The following is a 19,382-nucleotide window of genomic DNA, read 5'->3' on the forward strand; positions in this document are numbered from 1 at the left end:
TATTAATTTGGTTGTATGGAAATTTGCAGGTTAATTGTAGACACTTACAAGTTTGTCCACAAACTTGTACTCATAAGACATAACACGTCAGCTCCTATATCCCTAATCATGGAATACCCCCACAGAGAGGAGTCCTCTCTATTGCCAAGCCATTAAGCAACCCTTCCTGACTACTTGTGACCAAAAACTTCAGAGAGGGTAGAGCCACATCATGGAGCCCCTACCACATGCTCCCAGTACTGGCACTGTGCTTGGTGCCTTACATATGACGCCTCATTTTAATCTCAAAACTCCTCCAGGGTGGTTCGTTTCACTTCATCTTTTAAGTGAAGAAACTGAGTTGGCTGGAGATTGATTATACACTAACGTGATACAATTAGTCACAGAACCAAGCCCCAGTCTGTGTCGCCCAAACTCACCGGATTATTCCTTCTTTTCATACCAGTGCCACTCTGCCTGGTTCATCCCATACGTTAACATATTTTGTCCTTGCATGTGAGACTTTGAATAAATATTGTTGCCTATTTGTATAAATAGGATATCATATTGCCTATGCCATGAGTTTTACATTTTTCCATGGTGCCAATGATATGATTATTCATTTATTTTTATTTCTTTAATTTTTTTAACAGTAATCATTTTTCTTTGTTAGCTACCACTCCCTTCATCTAAAGCCACGTTAGTCAGTCATTTCTGGAGTAACAAAATACTTTAAAATATGCCCCTAAATTCAGCCAGACCTTCCAAGAGCTATATGCCTGGAATCATATTGGTGCCCTCGGTCTTCTGTGAGTTGCATTTATGAATCCCTTTTGGACCAATGCCAACAACTTTATGAAGAGAAAGTACGAAGCCTCCCTAAAACCTTCATCTATATTGTTAACAGAGTTCTTTATTAAGGGTTCAGGATGCTTTCCTGTCTCAATGTCCATAACATTAGGCTTTGCTTAATACTTAGTTCGATTTTTTTTTCCCCATCTCATGGATCCTAAGAATTGGTTAACAAGTCGGTTTTCCCCCTTCATGTTGGCTTTTGGAAAAATTGTTTTCACTTTGTGACCCACATTCATAGCGACTTTGTGAGACTTCTTACAATTTTTTTTAATTCGCTAGTTGCTGGCTCTATTGTGTGCCACTTGGTTCCCCTTCTTTTGTTTAACACATGTAAATTGATTTATATTTGAAAGGATTCTGAAAGGACCTCATTTTCATTTCTAACAAGCCTCTTTTCCTGTCATACAGGTACCGTATTTGGAAATGGGAAAACCTCTGATTATCTGCTGTTGGGAAACTTTGTTTACACGGTGAGTGCAGAACATTTGCCTAGTTTGTATATCAGATCAAATCCTTTTAACTGTGTGCACTGCTGGATTTAGAGTTGTTTACACTTCCCCTTAAAAAAGAAATAAGATGAGGGGCACCTGGGTAGCTCAGCTGGTTAAGCATCTGGCTGTTGATTTTGGCTCAGGTCATGATGTCGCGGTTCATGGGATTGAGCCTCGTGAAGGGCTCTGCACTGACAGTGTGGAGCCTGCTTGGACTCTCTCCCTGTCTCTCTGCCCCTCTCCCACTTTTGTGTGCTCTTTCCTTCTCTCTCTCTTTCAAGAATAAATCAATTCAAAAATAATAATCTAAATAAAAATGAAAATAGATGTTTTGACTATTAAGAGGTTTTTTTATATTAGGTTCTTTATATGTCATTTAGGCTCACTGACTTTACAAGACTTTGGTTGCTATTGTTTTCAGTATTCCCTCTTTACTCTTAGTGCCGCCCATTTGCCCTTTTTCTCTTCCTTGTCTCTTTTTCCTCATTTTTATTTTACTGCCCTTAATTTTTTTTTTTTTTTTTTTTTGGCTTTCCTGAATTTATGGCAAATATTATCATACTGTTCTTGGGTATTTAACCAGTAATTATTCTAAAGTCTCATGATGACTGAAATGGGAGAGGAATCACTCTTTGGGGACATTTCATCCACACAAGGGATGGAACCCACTGTGTTAAGTCACTATCCAAACACTTACGGAGGACGCAGACATGCGTGCAATCCCGTTCCTGCCATAAAGGTCCAAAAAATGTTTTAAAACCACTTTAACCTTAAAAGTCAAAACTATTACTTGACTGCTAATGCCCAAGGTCACGTGGTTGGTGTCTGGTAAGTTTTCTACTCACCTTCAACTCTGAATTCTCAGACCAGCATTCCCTCCTCTCTAATCCTGTGTCCCTGTCCATGACCTCCTGATGAAGGCAGTGTGCTGCTCCAAATACTAAGTGGCTGTCAGTGTGGCCGGTTCAGTTGGTAGAAAAACTATATTATAATGCTTAAATATCAAGTGTTTAAGTTACCGAGTGATAGGATGTTAAGGCCAGTAAGTAACAGAGGGATTAAGTTTTTTCCAGAGGTCTTCTTTCCATTGACATCAACCAACTGAAGTAGTGACAGAGAGAGAAAGTGTGTCGGGTCAGGGGCGCTGGTGACTTGGTCTCATGCAGCGTGGGTGCCAAAACAAGTAACTACTTGATAGAGTACGTTTAGAAATTAATCGGAGGATGTATCATGGATGTGTTTTAGGGACACATTCAGGCACTCAGGTCTCAGGAAGGCGTTTTTCTTTATGTCAACCTACGCCTCTTAGTTTTGAACTTTTATAGGGTTTATAGGGTTTTAAGAGTTTTATTTCTACAGATATTAATCCTAAATTGCCGTTAGATATCTTGCTGAGAAGGCCCAAACGCTTCACTTGAACCTGGCTTTATGACCCCACGGGGAAGCCCCTAATGTCATTTGCAAACCCTGAAAGTGCCTGAAACGCAGAGCTAGCAAGCGTGCCCTGACCACCCTTGCGAGGCTGGTGTCACACTGCCACCGCCTTCAGTGCCCAGAATCCCTTTGACTACTGACAGGCTTTGAAACTTTTTTTTTTTATACTTTTTAAATTTTTTTACTGTTTTCATTTTTGAGAGAGGGAGATAGAGTGTGAGCAGGGGAAGGGCAGAGAGAGAGACAGAGACAGAATCCGAGGCAGGCTCCAGGCTCTGAGCTGTCAGCACAGAGCCCGACGTGGGGCTCGAACCCACGAACCGTGAGATCATGACCTGAGCTGAATGAAGTCGGACGCTCAACCGACTGAGCCCCCCGGGCGCCCCTTAGAACTTCATTTTTAATTATAAAAAGATAATAGCAGATAACAGTTCAGCACCAAGCACTGGTCTTAGTGTTTTATACCCACACCCCTGTGAGGGAGGTGACCTACATCAGTCCCAGTTTACAGGTGAAGGAGCGGAAACACACATGTCAAGTAACTTGCCTCGTGCCTTGACCAAAGTGCCTAATAAATGGTGGCGCATTGAGCACAAGTAGTGTGACTCCAGGGCATGTCCAGTTAACCTTTGAGCCACCCTATCAAAAACACAGGGCAGTTCATTACAGCAGTTTCCCTTACTGCAGAGTTAGTAGCAGAGTCAATAACGGGTGTGTGCATCACGGAGGGCATAACAGGCTTTTATATCCTAATCGGTAGGGTTTTTAAGTACGTAGAGTTACAGAGTAAGTGTTTAAATTTCTAAACAGCCAGTTATATTACTTTTAGAATTTATCTCTTAAGTTCGGAAAGTAGAGGCTTTAAGTCTCATAGATGATATTTCTTTAATGTTTTTAAAAAGTTTTTAATTTTACTTATTTTGAGAGAGAGAGAGCACGGGAGAGAGCACGGGAAGGACAGTGAGAGAGGAAGAGAGAGAATCCCAAGCAGGCTCAGCACTGTCAGCGCAGAGCCCAGTGTGGGGCTCGAACTCACGAACCGTGAGATCATGACCTGAGCCAAGATCAAGAGTCGGTCGCTTAACTGACTGAGCCACCTTAGGCACCCCATTACAGATGATATAAAATAAAAAAATTTTTTTAATGTTTATTTATTTTTGAGACAGAGAGCATGAACAGGGGAGGGTCAGAGAGAGAGGGAGACACAGAATCTGAAAAAAAAATCTGAGCAAGCGGTCAGCACAGAGCCCGACATGGGGCTCGAACTCACAGACCGTGAGATCATGACCTGAGCCAAAGTCGGAAGCTCAACCGAGCCACCCAGGCGCCCCTAAAATCAAATTAAAGCACACTTGAATCCAAGTTACTGCAGGTTTGCATTCACCGTTCACGAATTGTACAGGAAACGGCAGGCACAAACCTCGTGGATGGACCGTGAGGCTGTGCAGGTGAGGAGAGCAGGGATGGTGGCAGGAGTGTGATGCTGCTAGTGGGCGGTTCTGAGTGGCCACGGCCACCATGTGCAGATAGCCCACCTGTTTCTTTGCTTGGTGGTCATACAAGGCAAGCTGTGAATCATCTACCAGTCCCATAGTCTAATTCACAGTGTAATACTTAGTCTTTATAAACCTCACTTCAATCATTGGAACTGTCACATTTATGAAATAAAATAACATTTTCCCTTCTGTCTTAGTTTGTGGTGATAACCGTGTGTTTGAAAGCTGGATTGGAGACTTCATATTGGACATGGGTAAGAGTGTCTCTATCCACAACCAAGGCATTTCCCGTTTACTTAGGTGTTAACTGTGAACATTGTTGTTCTTTATACTAACTTTATGTATCCCTGTTCCCTGGTCCCACAGTTTGTTCATCGTGAGGGGTCTTGGGTGGAAGGAGGAGAACTGGGGATTCTAGTTTGTCTGATTTGGAAACAGTGAATAAAGAAAACTGAAGTAGGTTTATTGACCACAAGAGTGTCAGAGCCTTTAATATATTATTGTGTATTGTGAATATCCCAGGAAGGAGAGAGGCTTCCAAACTTATTTGACTAAGAGTCTTTTCTTAGTAGAATGTGTCGCAAGATGCATTTGGCAGAAAACCCACTGGAAAATGATTATGAAGACCAGCAATATTAGCAAAAATTTGTCCTCAGATATTTGTAAATACCCAGTTTGGGTAAAAACATGTTCCAGTTTAGAACATTAGTTTTGCGGTATCCAGATAGAGAGACCCAAGAAGCAAAAAGAAATGAAAGTTTGATGTTCAGGAGAAAGATGGGCACAAGAAACGTGGAGCTGACCGTCATCAACATACAGGTAGCATTCTCCCACGTGTCTAACTTCTCCCAGAGACAGCATGCAAAGTGAAAACAAAGGAGGTTAAAGATGGCAGCAGATGAAAAACAGGAGATTCGGAGGAGAAAGCCCCCAAAAGAGACAGAGACGGAACACTTCTAAATGCCAGTAGCACAAACATCCTAGCCATGGTTGGAAGACATTAGCATTAGCCCTGATGAAGGATCTAGTTAAACACGCCCACATCATTATTTAGAAATTCCTATAGATACTATTTGATGGATGTAGTAAAAAATTAATAAGGGAGTTTGTGAAAGCTTCATTAGTGTTTGTGGAGCCGGCCTACCTAAAAGTCTCGTGACTCAGATTCTCTTCCTTCACAGTTCAGCCATATTGCGATTTGGGGCAGCATCGTACTCTGGGTGGTGTTTTTTGGAATCTACTCATCTCTGTGGCCTGCTGTTCCGATGGCCCCTGATATGTCAGGAGAGGTAATGTGTCCTGATAACTCCCGATCCAACTAATCTTAAAAATTGGTGTTCATTAACGAACCTTGTTTGCCATGGATTTGTATTAAAATAGTATTTGGCCATTTAAAAGCTATTTTTAATTTCCACAGTTGCAAGTGATAAATCTTGAGAGAACATTTTAAACTTGGACATTCTACTTAAATCTGACTTACCCTTTCAAAAGCCTAGCTGGAACACTAAAATGTGGTCAGGAGCTTTATTCATGTTAAGAATCTCCATCTAGAAGATGCCATTTTAAAATTAGACTATAAATCCACAAATACATTTTGTTTTTGTTTTTTTTTAATTTTTTTTTTTCAACGTTTATTTATTTTCGGGACAGAGAGAGACAGAGCATGAACGGGGGAGGGGCAGAGAGAGAGGGAGACACAGAATCAGAAACAGGCTCCAGGCTCTGAGCCATCAGCCCAGAGCCTGACGCGGGGCTCGAACTCCCGGACCGCGAGATCGTGACCTGGCTGAAGTCGGACGCTTAACCGACTGCGCCACCCAGGCGCCCCCACAAATACATTTTGAATCAGAGATTTGGAGAAATGGTTAGCTGATGTCTTTGGGACAGTCTGTCATTTCTTCTGTTATCTCTCATTCTAGGGAAAAGTGTACCGTCACTAGATTAAATGCACTTTTAGAGTCGTCTTAATGAGATTGGTTTAGTTTTCATTTTGAACGAGTTAGGGCATCTGACGTTTCAGCCTTATCACAGTCCATTTTCAATTCTGTCTTTTAGGTTCTGGTTACACTGGTAGGAATTGAGTTATTAGGTGTTCATGGGGGAGTGTCACAAGATCTCCTTTCCTTCAGAAGAGATTCCAGCAGTAGGAGGGTTTATGATTTCAATTGCAGGAAATTTGACATAAAATGTATAAAAGAAAATGTGGAAAACATTTCAGGATTTCCTGTGACCTCACAGTAACTTGCAAATCAAGGAAATGTGAGCTTCGTTACAGTACATTGTTGTCCTGCAGCCACAGGAAAGATTTCCAGTGGTTTCCATGGATTTGTTGCCCCTAAGTACTGCCTGAGTACCTTTCACTTTTGACAGTCTGGTTTATAGATCATTTTCATGAAATTTTATCTGACAGCATCCTGCTTTTTATAAATTAGCAGAATGCAGACACATTTGAAAAAAATTTTTGTGGTTCTATTTATTAGAGAGAGGTATTATATACTATTACAGCAAAACCAGACGTATCAAGGAGCATGTACTTCCTTCCACCAGAGGTGAAGGCCTCTTTGGAAACATGTACTATGAACTCTGGAAAATTTACAGCATGTATTGTGAGGAAAACAGAAAGCTGTGAATGCATCTGCTTACCTTGCTTAGAGTCCTTTTTTCTGAAGAAGTAAAATCAGAGACTATGTGTGTCTGAAGATACCATTTGGAAAATCAGTCCTTTGTTTTTATTTGATGTTCTCTGTCTCACCGGACCTGCTTTTCCCTGAGGTTAAAATTCCAATTCAATATCATTTTCATTAGGCCTCATTTTACCTCACTTCTTAATGTTTTATCTTCAAAATGCATGTCACAGAAGATGTTGAGATTCAGATAGTTTAAGCCACTGTAGCCAACAGCTTTGATGACAAGAACAGAGTCTTTGACCACCTACTTCTAAAAGAAGTGTGAAGTTTGATTGGCTTTTTGCCAACCAAATATAATTCTACCCTTGCCTGTAGAATTCCTGGTATTACCCACACAGAGAACTTAATATCATCTCTTGAGATTTGCGGTGATGCTGTGTTTAATTCAAAGTGAAGTGAATGTCGGTACTCCATCACGTTTCTCTTCACTTCACATACAGGGGGAAGTGCTAATAGGGATTCTTTTTCTTGTTATTACTACCGGTTCTTTGAATACAGTGTTTAAATACCTGGGGCTCCACTGAAAATATGAAAAACGGATTAATTTAGCTGTAGACTTGACTGTAAGACTGTTGAATTTATTCAAAGAAAAGAATACTTTAAATTTATATAGTAGTTAGTGCTTACAAAGTCTTTTGCTGTGTGTGTGTGTGTGTGTGTGTGTGTGTGTGTATGCACGTGTGCAAATGAGGCTCATGGCAACTGCCAAAAAAGAGTTTAATAAGAATGCCACTCATATTCTCAGGGATAGAGAATTTACATTTACTGTTTCCTGGGCACTAGGGTTAGATCCCAAGAATATTTGTAGCAGTACTCAATTTTTTGGACTTTTTTTTAAGTTTATTTATTTATTTTGAGAGAGCAAGCATAAGTGAGGGAGGGGCAGAGAGAGAGTGGGAGAGAGAGAGAATCCCAAGCAGGCTCCATGCTGCCAACATAGAGCCTGACGCAGGGCTAGAACTCATGAACCATGAGATCATGACTTGAGTGGGAATCAGCAGTCAGACAATTAACCAACTGAGCCACCCAAGTGCCCCAGTTTTTGAACATTTTTATTATGTGTAGAGAGTCACTAGTTCTATAATCCAGTTTAATTTCAGAAAGAAGCAACTACCCTTAGGTTTACATTTTTCTAAGCTTAAAATTCTATATTTCAGTCAAGAGTGTAGCCAGATACATAGCATACATATATACAAACATGAAAATATATGAAAAATTTATTTATGTACCAATATTTATACCTGTATGTATTATACCACATATATATACATATATATATATACACCATATATATAATACCATATATATATGTATACCATATATATATATATACATATATATATATATATATATATATATATATATATAAAATACCATTTTGCTATGAAAGTTAACAGATGAATAAATAAATCTTTTTCAAGATGGCTGGCCAATTATACACACACACACACACACACAACACACACACACGTGTGTGTGTGTATATATATATATAATTGGCCAGCCATCTTGAATAAGATTTATTCATCTGTTAACTTTCATAGCAAAATGGTATTATATACTACATATATATTATTGGGTGTTACATATAGTAATATATTACTATAAATAACATCAGGATAAGTATAAATATTAGCATTCCTCAACTTGACATGTTTTATGTGATCCACATAATGAAACACGGGGCCCGGGGTAGCTCCCAGGATTTAAGGCTCCTCCACAGGATTCGTGGTGTGGTGTGTAGTAACTTTCTGTCGCAACCCCTACCGAGTCTCAGTGTCTAATTCCAAGACTCTACCCAAGGACCCCAGTTCTTTCCTATATTGATGTGGCAGCAGTTTCTCCCAGAACGAAACAATTAATTAAATATGTATGCATGTTTGGTTGCCTAAAAGCATAATAAGGGCCCACAGGATAGTCTAGAATTCCTAGAACTGAAAATAGTAGCCCTACTGGCCCATCCTGGTCCAGGTGATATTTTAGGGGATGGTGATACACTGTGTGGCGTCAGCAAGACAGAGCAGTTATTCAATAAGGCAACCAAGATCTAGGAAAAATAATACCTAGTGTATATTAAATACTTAGTGTATTGAACACTGTATCCAGGGAACTTCTCTAAATACTTTATATGCATTCATTCAGTCAATACACCAACTATTTGTTGAGATCCTTCAATCATTCAGGCACTGTTCTAGACACTGGATTCATTAGGAAATAAAACAGACAAAAACTCACGTACTTCTCAGCTCACCTTTCTAGTGGAAGAAGACAGACAAATAATTAAGTGAAACATATAGACAAGTACAAGTATTATAGAGAAAATTATAGCAGGTAAGGAGGGCCAAGAGCCAAGATTTCAGTCGTGTTTCCCATACAGCTTTATGGCTTTTACTTATGGCCAAATCAAGAGCCAAAGTGTCTGGATCTGACTTAGGTTTTCATGGCAGGACCATGGCTCCTGTGTTGTAAACCTTTGCAGAGGTTATCACAGTAACCCAGGCGGGAGATCACAGTGGCATGGGTCAGGAGGACAGCAGTGGTGCAAGTGGTCAGATTCCAAATCTCCATTAAAGGTAGAGCCAGTTGGGTTTGCCGACAGACCAGATGGCAGGAGTGAGAGTGAAAGAAGCCAAGGCAGACCCCATAGTGTTGCCTGTGAATTTCGTTAGGAGTGCGTGTCCTCTGTTCCCCGGATCCTCACTGCAGACTGGTTATAACCACTCTACAGATGAGAAAGCAGAGATGCACAGAAGATACAGAGGCAGATTTCAGCACAAATAGAACATCTAAAGAGCCAATATGTAGTGACGTCTAGTGGCAGAATAGGATGCTGGGCTCATTGAGGAAACCCTTTCTGTGCCAGTGGGCCACCAGTGATTCTTAGGCAGAATCTATCATCTGCACATCCAAGGCTGCCTTCCAACTCCTAAGATTCAGATTCTCTGTGTGCTTGATTCTCTGTGTTCCTCCAGAGGAACATCTTAAATGTTGCAAGGGCACAGACTATTTTGCTCTAGTTAACAGGATCTCGGGGTGCAAATTGTACACACCTTAGGCAACTTACAGGTACAGGTCTCATGCTTCTATATTCAGCTTGATGCATCTTCACACATAGATCAGGATTTTATAGTCCTTTCCAATCTACATTCTTAGTTCATCATTGCAGCCCCATCTGAAGACAGAGTTGTATCTTTCAACATGTTGAAAGAAAATCCTTGCAACACTAAGAAGGGAAGGGAACCAACATTTACTGTGCACACACCATATTCTCCAGGCACTTGTGTTTGATTTCAAGCATTCCTTATTTTATTTAAACCCAGATAATAAACCTTTGTGGTAAGCAAAACAATAGCAAGTGACCTAGAGAAGTTACCCCAGGTTTTCTTTTCAAATTCTGGTTTCCGCTAACATCCTAAGGATCGAAATACCTTCTCTTTGGGGCCCTTGATCTTCCTTACTCCCAAATGGGAAAGTCTTTTTTTTTTTTTCTTTCCTTCCTGGAACTATGTTGCCTGCACTCCATTGATTTCTCTGATTTATCTATTTCCTGGGATACCTGGGGCCCTCATCAGTTTCCCTAAGTTGGCCAATTAGAAAATTCCCTCAGTTGGCCCATCTCTCTTAAAAAGTCCCCAAATTTTTAACTATCCCTTTTCAACACCTACCTAACTTCCTAAATACATTTATAGAAATTCCATCTCATTTCATAACCTAGACTCTTGGCTCTTCTTAACAGTGATACCAGTATAAATAATACCATTCTCATTTTTTAAAAATACACAAAAAATTGAAAACCCAATCATCCCATTATCATTAGAGAATGTACGGTTGCCACTCTGATGGTAATAGGTCCTCATTTACTGAAGGCCAGTCACCGTTCTAGCACTTTCCATGCCTTCACTCATTTAACACTATGAACATTTAACACAACCCGGTGAGGTAAGTTGTGTTATACATTTCACAGATACATGGTGGTTACATAATGTTCTCAAGGTCACAGAGCTTTGAGTGAGCTGAGATTGGAACTCAGACACAGTCTGTACCCTTAACCTCCTTACACACCGTTCTCTGTTTCTTCTTACGTTTCTTCTCCCATCTCCACTAAGGCCTTTCCTGCCAGCCTCATCAGCTTTAAAGATGTTAGATGCCTTTTCCTATCAGTGCCACCAGTCAAAAGACTTCCATCTGGTCAGTAAAGTAAGGAATGTGTTGTCTGTATATATTATTTCTATCTTCAGCTGTACTCAAGAGCTACTCATTTATCACAGATCGAGGGTTCTTTTCACACCATCGGATCACTCCTTTCCCGCTTACTTCAGCACATTCTACATGCGTGAAGTTCCAAAAATCTGTTCCCCAAATATCTCAGAGTTTAATGCAGTCTTCAGTTACTCCAGCTACAGCCAGATTGGGTGGCTCTCAGTTGGTGGCAGGGTGTTCCCATTTGGGAACATTCCTTCCTATAGTTCTGCACTTTGTTTCCATTACAGTAATTCTACATCTCTGTCCAGAATAAAGATTCGACGATAATGATTAACAAGTATTCCAGTACCACAGATATTGAAATATTAACTATTACGACCGAATGCTGATATCGGGGTGGGGGCAGTGGATGATGCAAAGGTAGAACATCCGACGATGAGAAATTATTGAGGAAAGGAAAAAGAAAAAGAAAATAGTGTGACAGGCTTGGCTGTGACTTTAAATATGTCGCTGTCTTCCTCTTCACAAATATGGTTGTGATTTAAGAGAAGGACTTTTTTTTCAGACCTGACTTGTATTTTTTCACACCAGTACAACAATTTATGGGGCAAGGTAGACCCTGGGGAGAAGTGCTATGTTATATAAACATATGCTAGCCTGCTTTTCCGACTTGTCTAGATGATGTTACTGAGTTTTGGGGTTTTTTTTTAATTTCCAGAAGAAAATATTTTAGTCACTATGGTTAGTACACCAGATTAAAAACTGAAAAGGAAGCTACATCGAGGATCGTTTTATATCACAATTAATACCAGAAGCTTAGTATCGGCAAAACTTTTAAATTCATCGTGGCTTTGCAGACACGCACTGTAAAGTCCTCCCAAGCGCCGTCTGGTTCTGCTTTCCCTGGCCTAAGGGATCTATAAAACTACCGAAGGAAATTGAAGTTAAGGAACAAGCATGTGTTTTACAGAATTTCAGATCTCTTGATTGAGGTTGGTAAAGTCTCTCCGAAAAACAATAAAAATCTTTGTTGAACTCTTTGGTGTCACCCCTGTAGGAACGGTATTAATAAACAACATTAGTGTTATGATTTTCCTAAATTGTGCCATTGCCCACTTTACCGACACGATAAATTACTTTACATATGAGGAATTTCCTGGTTGAAATAGTCCTTATTCATCTATCAGCTTTTAATTACCTAGATAGCATGTAATGATTTATTGGTCACAAGACCAGCCCTTGCCGATGGGGTGGGGCAGTGTTACAATACGATGAAGCTTCATCCAAGGTTACTGTGCTTAGCCAAGGAGACTAGAGGGAACAACTACGCCGAATTCTCTCAGATGTTCTTCAGTGAGCCAACAGTTCGAAGCCCATCCAGGAAAACATGCCATTGGTCAACAGCCCTCATGCCCCTGACGGTAAATGAGACAGGCCAGACTTTCACAGTCCTTAAGGCAGCTGGTTGCATAGCCACTTCCAAGCCCATTTTGTAGAGAGAAGCCTACGTAGAAACACGAAGAAGCAAAGAGAGCTATGTATATGACAACTCTAATGGCAAATCAGGACATTTTGAAATTAGAGCTCTCCTTAGGGTCCTTATGAGAACTGGCATTGCTTTCTGTAGGTACAGCATATTTTCCGACAATGCAGGGCAAATGTGTATTGGGTGACTAATGTATGCCAGGCTTTGTATTAGGCAGTGGAGGATGCAGAGATGAATGGAGTTGGTTCTTTCCTTTAAGAATCCCATTGCTAATGAGGGGCGCCTGGGTGACTCAGTCGGTTAAGTGTCCGACTTCAGCTCAGGTCATGGTCTCATGGTTCGTGGGTTCAGGCCCCACGTCGGGCTCTGTGCTGACGGCTCGGAGCCCGGAGCCTGCTTCGAATTCTGTGTCACCCTCTCTCTGCCCCTCCCCCACTCACGCTCTCTCTCTCAAAAATAAATCAACATTAAAAAGATAAAAAGAATCTCATTGCTAATGATGGGGTGCTGATATCATAAATGTAAGAGATGATGTGGTACACCCGAAGTGCCATGGCAGTGAGCAAACCACAGGAAACTGAACAAAGCCTGCTGTTAGTGTGGCAGAGCTCTGACTCTTCTCCGGAATCACTTCATTTCTTGTATTCGTTCATTCCATAAATGTGTGTTGAGTGTTTAATGGGTGCTAAGCACTGTGGCTAGGTAATCAGTTAATTAGGCCAGATCCCTATTAGCATGCAGATTGAAGGGACCAGGGAATGGGAGGGAGAAACAATCACTAAGTCAGTTAATGTGTGACTAAAGGTGATTTCACAAAGTGATAGAAAGAAAACAGGATAATATGCTAAAGGGCAGGACTCTAATGGCTGCTCCAAAATGGTCTTTTTGAAGAAGGAATGATTAAGCTGAAACTCAAAATGCTATGTACGTAAAGAACAACATTTCAGGACTAAAGGAACAGAAGGTGCCCATGCTCTGAGGCAGGAATGCTGGAGTGGAGAGGGTTGGAAGGAGTCAGTGAGATGGGCAGAGGGCAGATCAGCACACCCCCAACCTCGGCATTCTCACTCATGAGACCAGCACAGCTTGTTTCTGGATAACAGGCCTGGGATTCCATCAGAAATGCTCGTAAAGGAAATCACAAATGTCACTGTATGATCTGCTTCAGTAAAGCTCATAACTGAACACGATTGTTTATCTTAAGATAAAGAGATCATCAGTGAGTGGTCAAAAGCTACTTTGTTCCATGTTGTCACTTCAGCTTCCTAGCATGTATCATCCATACCAAGTTATCTTATGGCTTTTTTTAAATATAGTTTATTGTCAGATTGACTTACATACAACACCCGGTGCTCATCCCAACAAGTGCCCTCCTCAATGGTTATGGCATATTTTTTTGATATTAAAAAGGGTGGATTAAATGATAGCAACTTATTTCTCTCTCATGTAAAAGAAGTTTAGTGGTGGCAGGCAGTCCAAGGCTGGTATGGCAGCTGCACCATCATTAAGAACCAGCTTTCTTGTATTTGCTGCACTGGCCAACCTTAGTGTACTTCCTCATAGTCCAAAGTGGCTGCTTCAGCTCTTAGCCACTTTACCAACATTCCAGCCAACAAGAAAGGGAGGAAGAAGAAAGATTAACCTTTTATCTTTGATGCTCTTTCCTAGACAGCACCCACCACATTTCGACTTAGATCTCACAGGCTAAGAACTAGTAACACAGCCACACCTAGCTGCAACAAGAGAGCCAGAGGAATATAGTCTGAGCTAGAGGACAAAGTGTCCAGCCAAGAGTCAAGTGTTTGCATCTAAGAAGGGGAGAGGGGATATACTGGGGAACAACTAGAAAATTTTGCCATGAAAGTCAGTAATTTTTCAACCTAAGCCATTTAACAACCTTTCTGTGTCTTTCTTATAGCTGAGTGCTTTTTGAATTTTTGAGTTTCTTAAAAATAATTTCCTAAAAGAGATGCTAACTGTGTGACAGGATGGAGGTGTTAGCTAATGCTAATGGTACCCATTTTGCAATTTATAAATGTATCAAATCAACACATCATACACCTTAAACTTACATAATGTCACATGTCAATTATGTCTCAATAAAGCTGGAGAGTGAATTTAAAATTTTTTGAAAATAATTTTCTACAATCTGAAATATAGGTCAGCATGTTTCACAGATTGTATTACTAGTAATCAAACGATTGATGTTTTATGAGATGGTTTTTGAGATAAAGAGCCATCACAAAATTATAAAAACCTGCAGGAATGATAGAAGAGGTAAACAGATTGAGCACTGAGATAACGAACCCTGTCTTACACAACTTCCCCAGGAACATCATAACATTTTTAAATTATCTCTCTTATAATAAAAAGAATATTTGGTTACTAATTCTGTTCTCATTTTTTTAAGTAGTACAATAAGATTAAAACAAAACAAATTCTGTTCTTAATTATTTTCACTGTCTGGGAACTAGATCCCTAGAAAATAAAGTTTCAGAGCCACATATATCCTAGCGCTCTTGATTCCTTTTCAGAAAGATTATTTTGCATGTTCAGCTCTCAGTATATACGTGTACAGAGTGAAATTTTACTTTCCTTTTTTAAAAAAGTTAACTTATCAATTCAGGTCCCAACTAACTCTTCCTGCCCTGCCTCCGAACATCTTTCTTAATTGTTTATTTTCTCGTTACTCCCTTTGCCAGAGGGTGGAGATACAAACAAAGTCTGCTACTTGCATCATACAGCTAGATGGAATATTGGTTCTGAGTCCCCCAGGGTGATCGCTCCTGCTTGAGCCCCTCACCACCATCCTGAAATGTCCACTGGGAGGGAAAGCGCATAAATGCTATGAGCTGGTATCTAATTTGCATATTTGTCTATGATTTGGAGCCATGTGCCTATTTTCTAAGAGTTTTGATTGTTTATTTGGAATATTCCAAGCCAAGGGTTTCCTTTGTCTATGAGTAAGCAAGAGCTTCTGGGAATAATTGCAAACATACTGGAGTTTATTTGAAACACCCTTCTCCTTAGTTATTTTCTGGGTGTTCTGCTCTGTCTGTTTTTATGGAGAAAGTAATAATTCATCCTATATAAGAGCCCAAGTCAGCTCAATACAACTGAGATTTACAGAGTACCTGTGTGTCAAGATCTATAATGGGTGTCAGTGGATCATTACGTGAAAAAAGAGAGTCCTCTTGGGGCGATTGAGTCTTGTGGATAAAATAACAGATCAACAGGTAATTATGATGGATGCTAATTACCGTGATCAGGATACACAGCGGCTAGCAGAAGAGGGGGAGAAAGACTTTCCAAGTAAAGGGCAGCCCAAGCAAAGAAGGACTTTGGGGTTGCTAAGGTAGAGAATGTCTGGAGCTAGAGTTGAAAAGTTAAGCAAAGACTCGGTCACAGAAACCTCCTTAAGTGTCATCAACATCATTACTTTAAGCCATGGCAAATGGCTTTTCATTGTGATGAAATACATAGTGTTCTAGAAAGTACCTGAAACCATAGAATAAAGATTTGGGTCAGAGGGCCTGATAGATAAATGCTAATAATAAACTACGAGGGGTGAAAAACATTTTAAATTTTGACGCGAATATGATATGATATAATTGAAAATTTGCAAGAATTTTTTTCAGCTAAAATAAGACATCAAAGACCTTTCTCAGTAATAAGCACCAGAACATGGAACTTGGCATGTGAATTCCTCTGTCTTTGGGTTTTATCAGAGGGAGGTTTTGAGCTACACTATCCCACATGTGTAGCCCCTGAAGGATTTCAGTGGAAGTTCATGTCTTCAAGCCAAAGTTCCTATGAGCTTGAAGTTTCTCTGGTTAAAGTATCAGGTGGTGAATGTACCACTTAGTGCCGACCCAGTGTTCCTTAGTTACCTCCAAATTCAACCCCACACCCAGGTACCACAATTAATTTAGACAGACAGGCTCAAGCCTCTGGGAAAGCCTCACTCAACTTAGAGACATTGACAGGGTCACACCATGGTGTTTCCCAAGCCTTGGACACAGAGACATTTTCAGAAACATTTGCAAGTTTAAATTCAAATGGCACAGTGATGTCCGAAAGCAGTGTTGATTTTGATGAGCCAATATGAAGTTCCCATACATCCGTGGTTGTGTTGCCAGAAGGAGGCACAGTTCTGATACCCTAAGTCATATTCTATTTACATAAAATTGATATTTTGTTGCAAAAATATAGATGCTCAAGCTGTGGATTTCAACCTTCAAGGTACCAAAAGGATCCTTGTATCTCAGGTTCTTTGAATCAGCTCTCCCGGTTCCCCTGAGACTAGGGACTGAGAAAATGACCCCTTGGGTAACTGAGGCTGGATGAGATGGGAGTGGACGTGGACACAGAGTGTGCCTTTTCTGAAGAAATATCCAGCTGGCAGAGCAGAGACGAAGCATTGAGGCACGGTAGGGAGACAAGAGCTGCGACGTGCTTGGCAAGACCCAGAAAATTTGTGTGAAAAGAAACAATACCTGAAAACCTGAGGTTGAGCACTGAATTTTTTTTGACGAAAATGATTTCATGAGGAAGATGCTTACAGAGGAGACCAGAAGGATTAACTGAGAGGAGCAGGTGAGAGAAGTTAAGTGAGCTTTTAACTTGCTGGATGGCTTTGAAAAAAGAGAGAAGTGGGAGATGGCAAGATATGAGGGTCGCCACACCATAGCACAGACCATCCCTGCACAGGAAGGGTTACTCTACCAAGATGTTTCAGAGGTGCCATGGCCGGAAAGAACAGTTGCCCTCTTGGGTCCGACACCCTACTGACCAAATCCCAAGAAGCATGTAATGGGATATATAAGTTATATATAATAAGTGCTGGGATTTTTTTTCCCCAAAACTTGTTAACTCCCTTGGAAAAGCCCTAAATCTTCAAAGATAAGCCCTCCTACACAAAGAAAATGAAAGGTCCCATTCACAGCAGCAACAGGAGAGACTTTAGCCAGATATGTATATGGTTGATGAGAAGAAAACTAGAAAATCAGACAAATGACAGAAACACAAAGAAACAAGTTGTTTATGTTTCCGAACAGGAGGATCACTGTTGAATCATCTGTTCTTCCCAATTAGAGAACCATTTGGGAGAAAAGCAAATACGTCTTCTCCTCATTATTGTAACTAAGCCTAGGAAGATAATCCTAAATGCAGAAAAAGAGGTTAGGATTTGCCTGAAAATAGTGGTTTTATTATAACTATTTTGAATGTTTCTGTATCGGTGAAAATTGATGATAATTTTGCTTATTAAGGTAAAATTCATAATTTTGATTTATGTGAGTAGCTTAGAGTCACTAAGGAAAATAGGGAAAACATGAGAAAAAACATTATTCCAGTATTCAAAGGTAATCACTGTTAACATGTTGGTCCAGTCTTTTTTTTTTCTTTTAATACCCTTAATTGTACACTTAACTTTGATTAAACAATTTATTCTTTTTTTATGTTTATTTATTTTGAGAAAGAGCAGGGGAGGGACAGAGAGAGGAAGTATCCCAAGCCAGCTCTGTGCTGTCAGCACAGAACCCCACATGGGGCTCAAACTCAGGAACCATAAGATCATGACCTGAGCCAAAATCAAGAGTAGGGTGCTTAACCCACTGAGCCACCCAGGTGATCCAACAATTTATTCTTTCAACAAATATACAGTTTGTTGAAACTGTAGGACAGTTTCTAGTTGCCAAGGATACAGCAGTGAACAAAATCGAAAACTCTGCCCTCAGGCACTTATATTCTGGAAGGGAAGGGGGAGGAGGAGAGGGAGATGGAAACAAGTATGTCTGTTCTGTAGCACACTGGATGGTGGTAGTAAGTGCCGTGGAGAACCGTGGTGTAGGAAAGAGGATGGAAACTACTATTGTGATAGTGGGGTGCTGTTTTAAGTTGGGGTGGTCATGGAAGGCATCACTGGAAAGATGACCTTGAGCAAAGATCAGAAGACACAGTGGGAACTGAAGCCAGGGCAGAAGGACTAGCAAATGGGTAGAGTCTGGATTTGCAAGGGAGGACGGTTTTGTTCTTAGAATCCTTACAAGTTTTAAACATTTTTTATTTGACAAAATGTACATAATTCACTACTTGTCATCTTAAACAATTTTTAAGTCTACGTAGTTGTATATTTTGAGAGAGAGAGGGCATGGGGAGGGCAGAGAGAGTGAGACAGGGAGAGAAAGAGGATCCCAAGTAGGCTCCACACCGTCAGCACAGAGCCAGATGCAGAGCTTGAACTCATGAACCATGAGATCATGACCTGAGCCAACACCAAGAGTCGGAGGCTCAACTGATGGAGCCCGCCAGACACCCCAATCACTTTAAGCATTTTTAAGTTTGGCGGTATTAAGTGCATTCGCAATGTTGTGCAACCATCACCACCATCCATCTCCAGGACTTTTCCATCATCCTGAACTGAAACCCCCCGTTCCCCCTTCCCCCCAGCCCCTGGCAACCACTATCCTACTTTCTGCCTCTGCATGGGACTATTCTAGGTGCCTCATATGCGTGGAATCATAGAGTATATGTCCTTTTGTGTCCAGCGTATTTAATTTAGCATAGTGTCTTCAGGATTCATCTATTATTGTAGCCTGTGTCCAAATTTCATTTTTTTAGGCTGATATCCAATTGTATGTATAAACCACATTTCATTTATCCATGTGTCTGTTGGTATTTCCACCTTTTAGCTGTTGTGAATATTGGTATGGGCTCTGTTTTTAAGTAGAGCAGCGCAGACTTGCCAAAG

At 40.5% G+C, this 19,382-nt stretch overlaps 1 protein-coding gene across 1 annotated transcript in view; it reads left to right on the top strand.

Annotated features, from left to right (window-relative positions):
* The window catches only part of ATP8A1 (ATPase phospholipid transporting 8A1), a 231,850-nt gene that overhangs the window by 190,934 nt on the left and 21,534 nt on the right, over positions 1-19,382 (top strand). Inside the window, 3 exon segments of the mRNA XM_030313951.1 lie at positions 1,243-1,304; positions 4,453-4,509; positions 5,437-5,544. Of these exon segments, the coding sequence (XP_030169811.1) occupies positions 1,243-1,304; positions 4,453-4,509; positions 5,437-5,544 (227 nt within the window).

The sequence above is a fragment of the Lynx canadensis genome, chromosome B1, assembly GCF_007474595.2.
Source record: "Lynx canadensis isolate LIC74 chromosome B1, mLynCan4.pri.v2, whole genome shotgun sequence".
NCBI lineage: Eukaryota > Metazoa > Chordata > Mammalia > Carnivora > Felidae > Lynx > Lynx canadensis.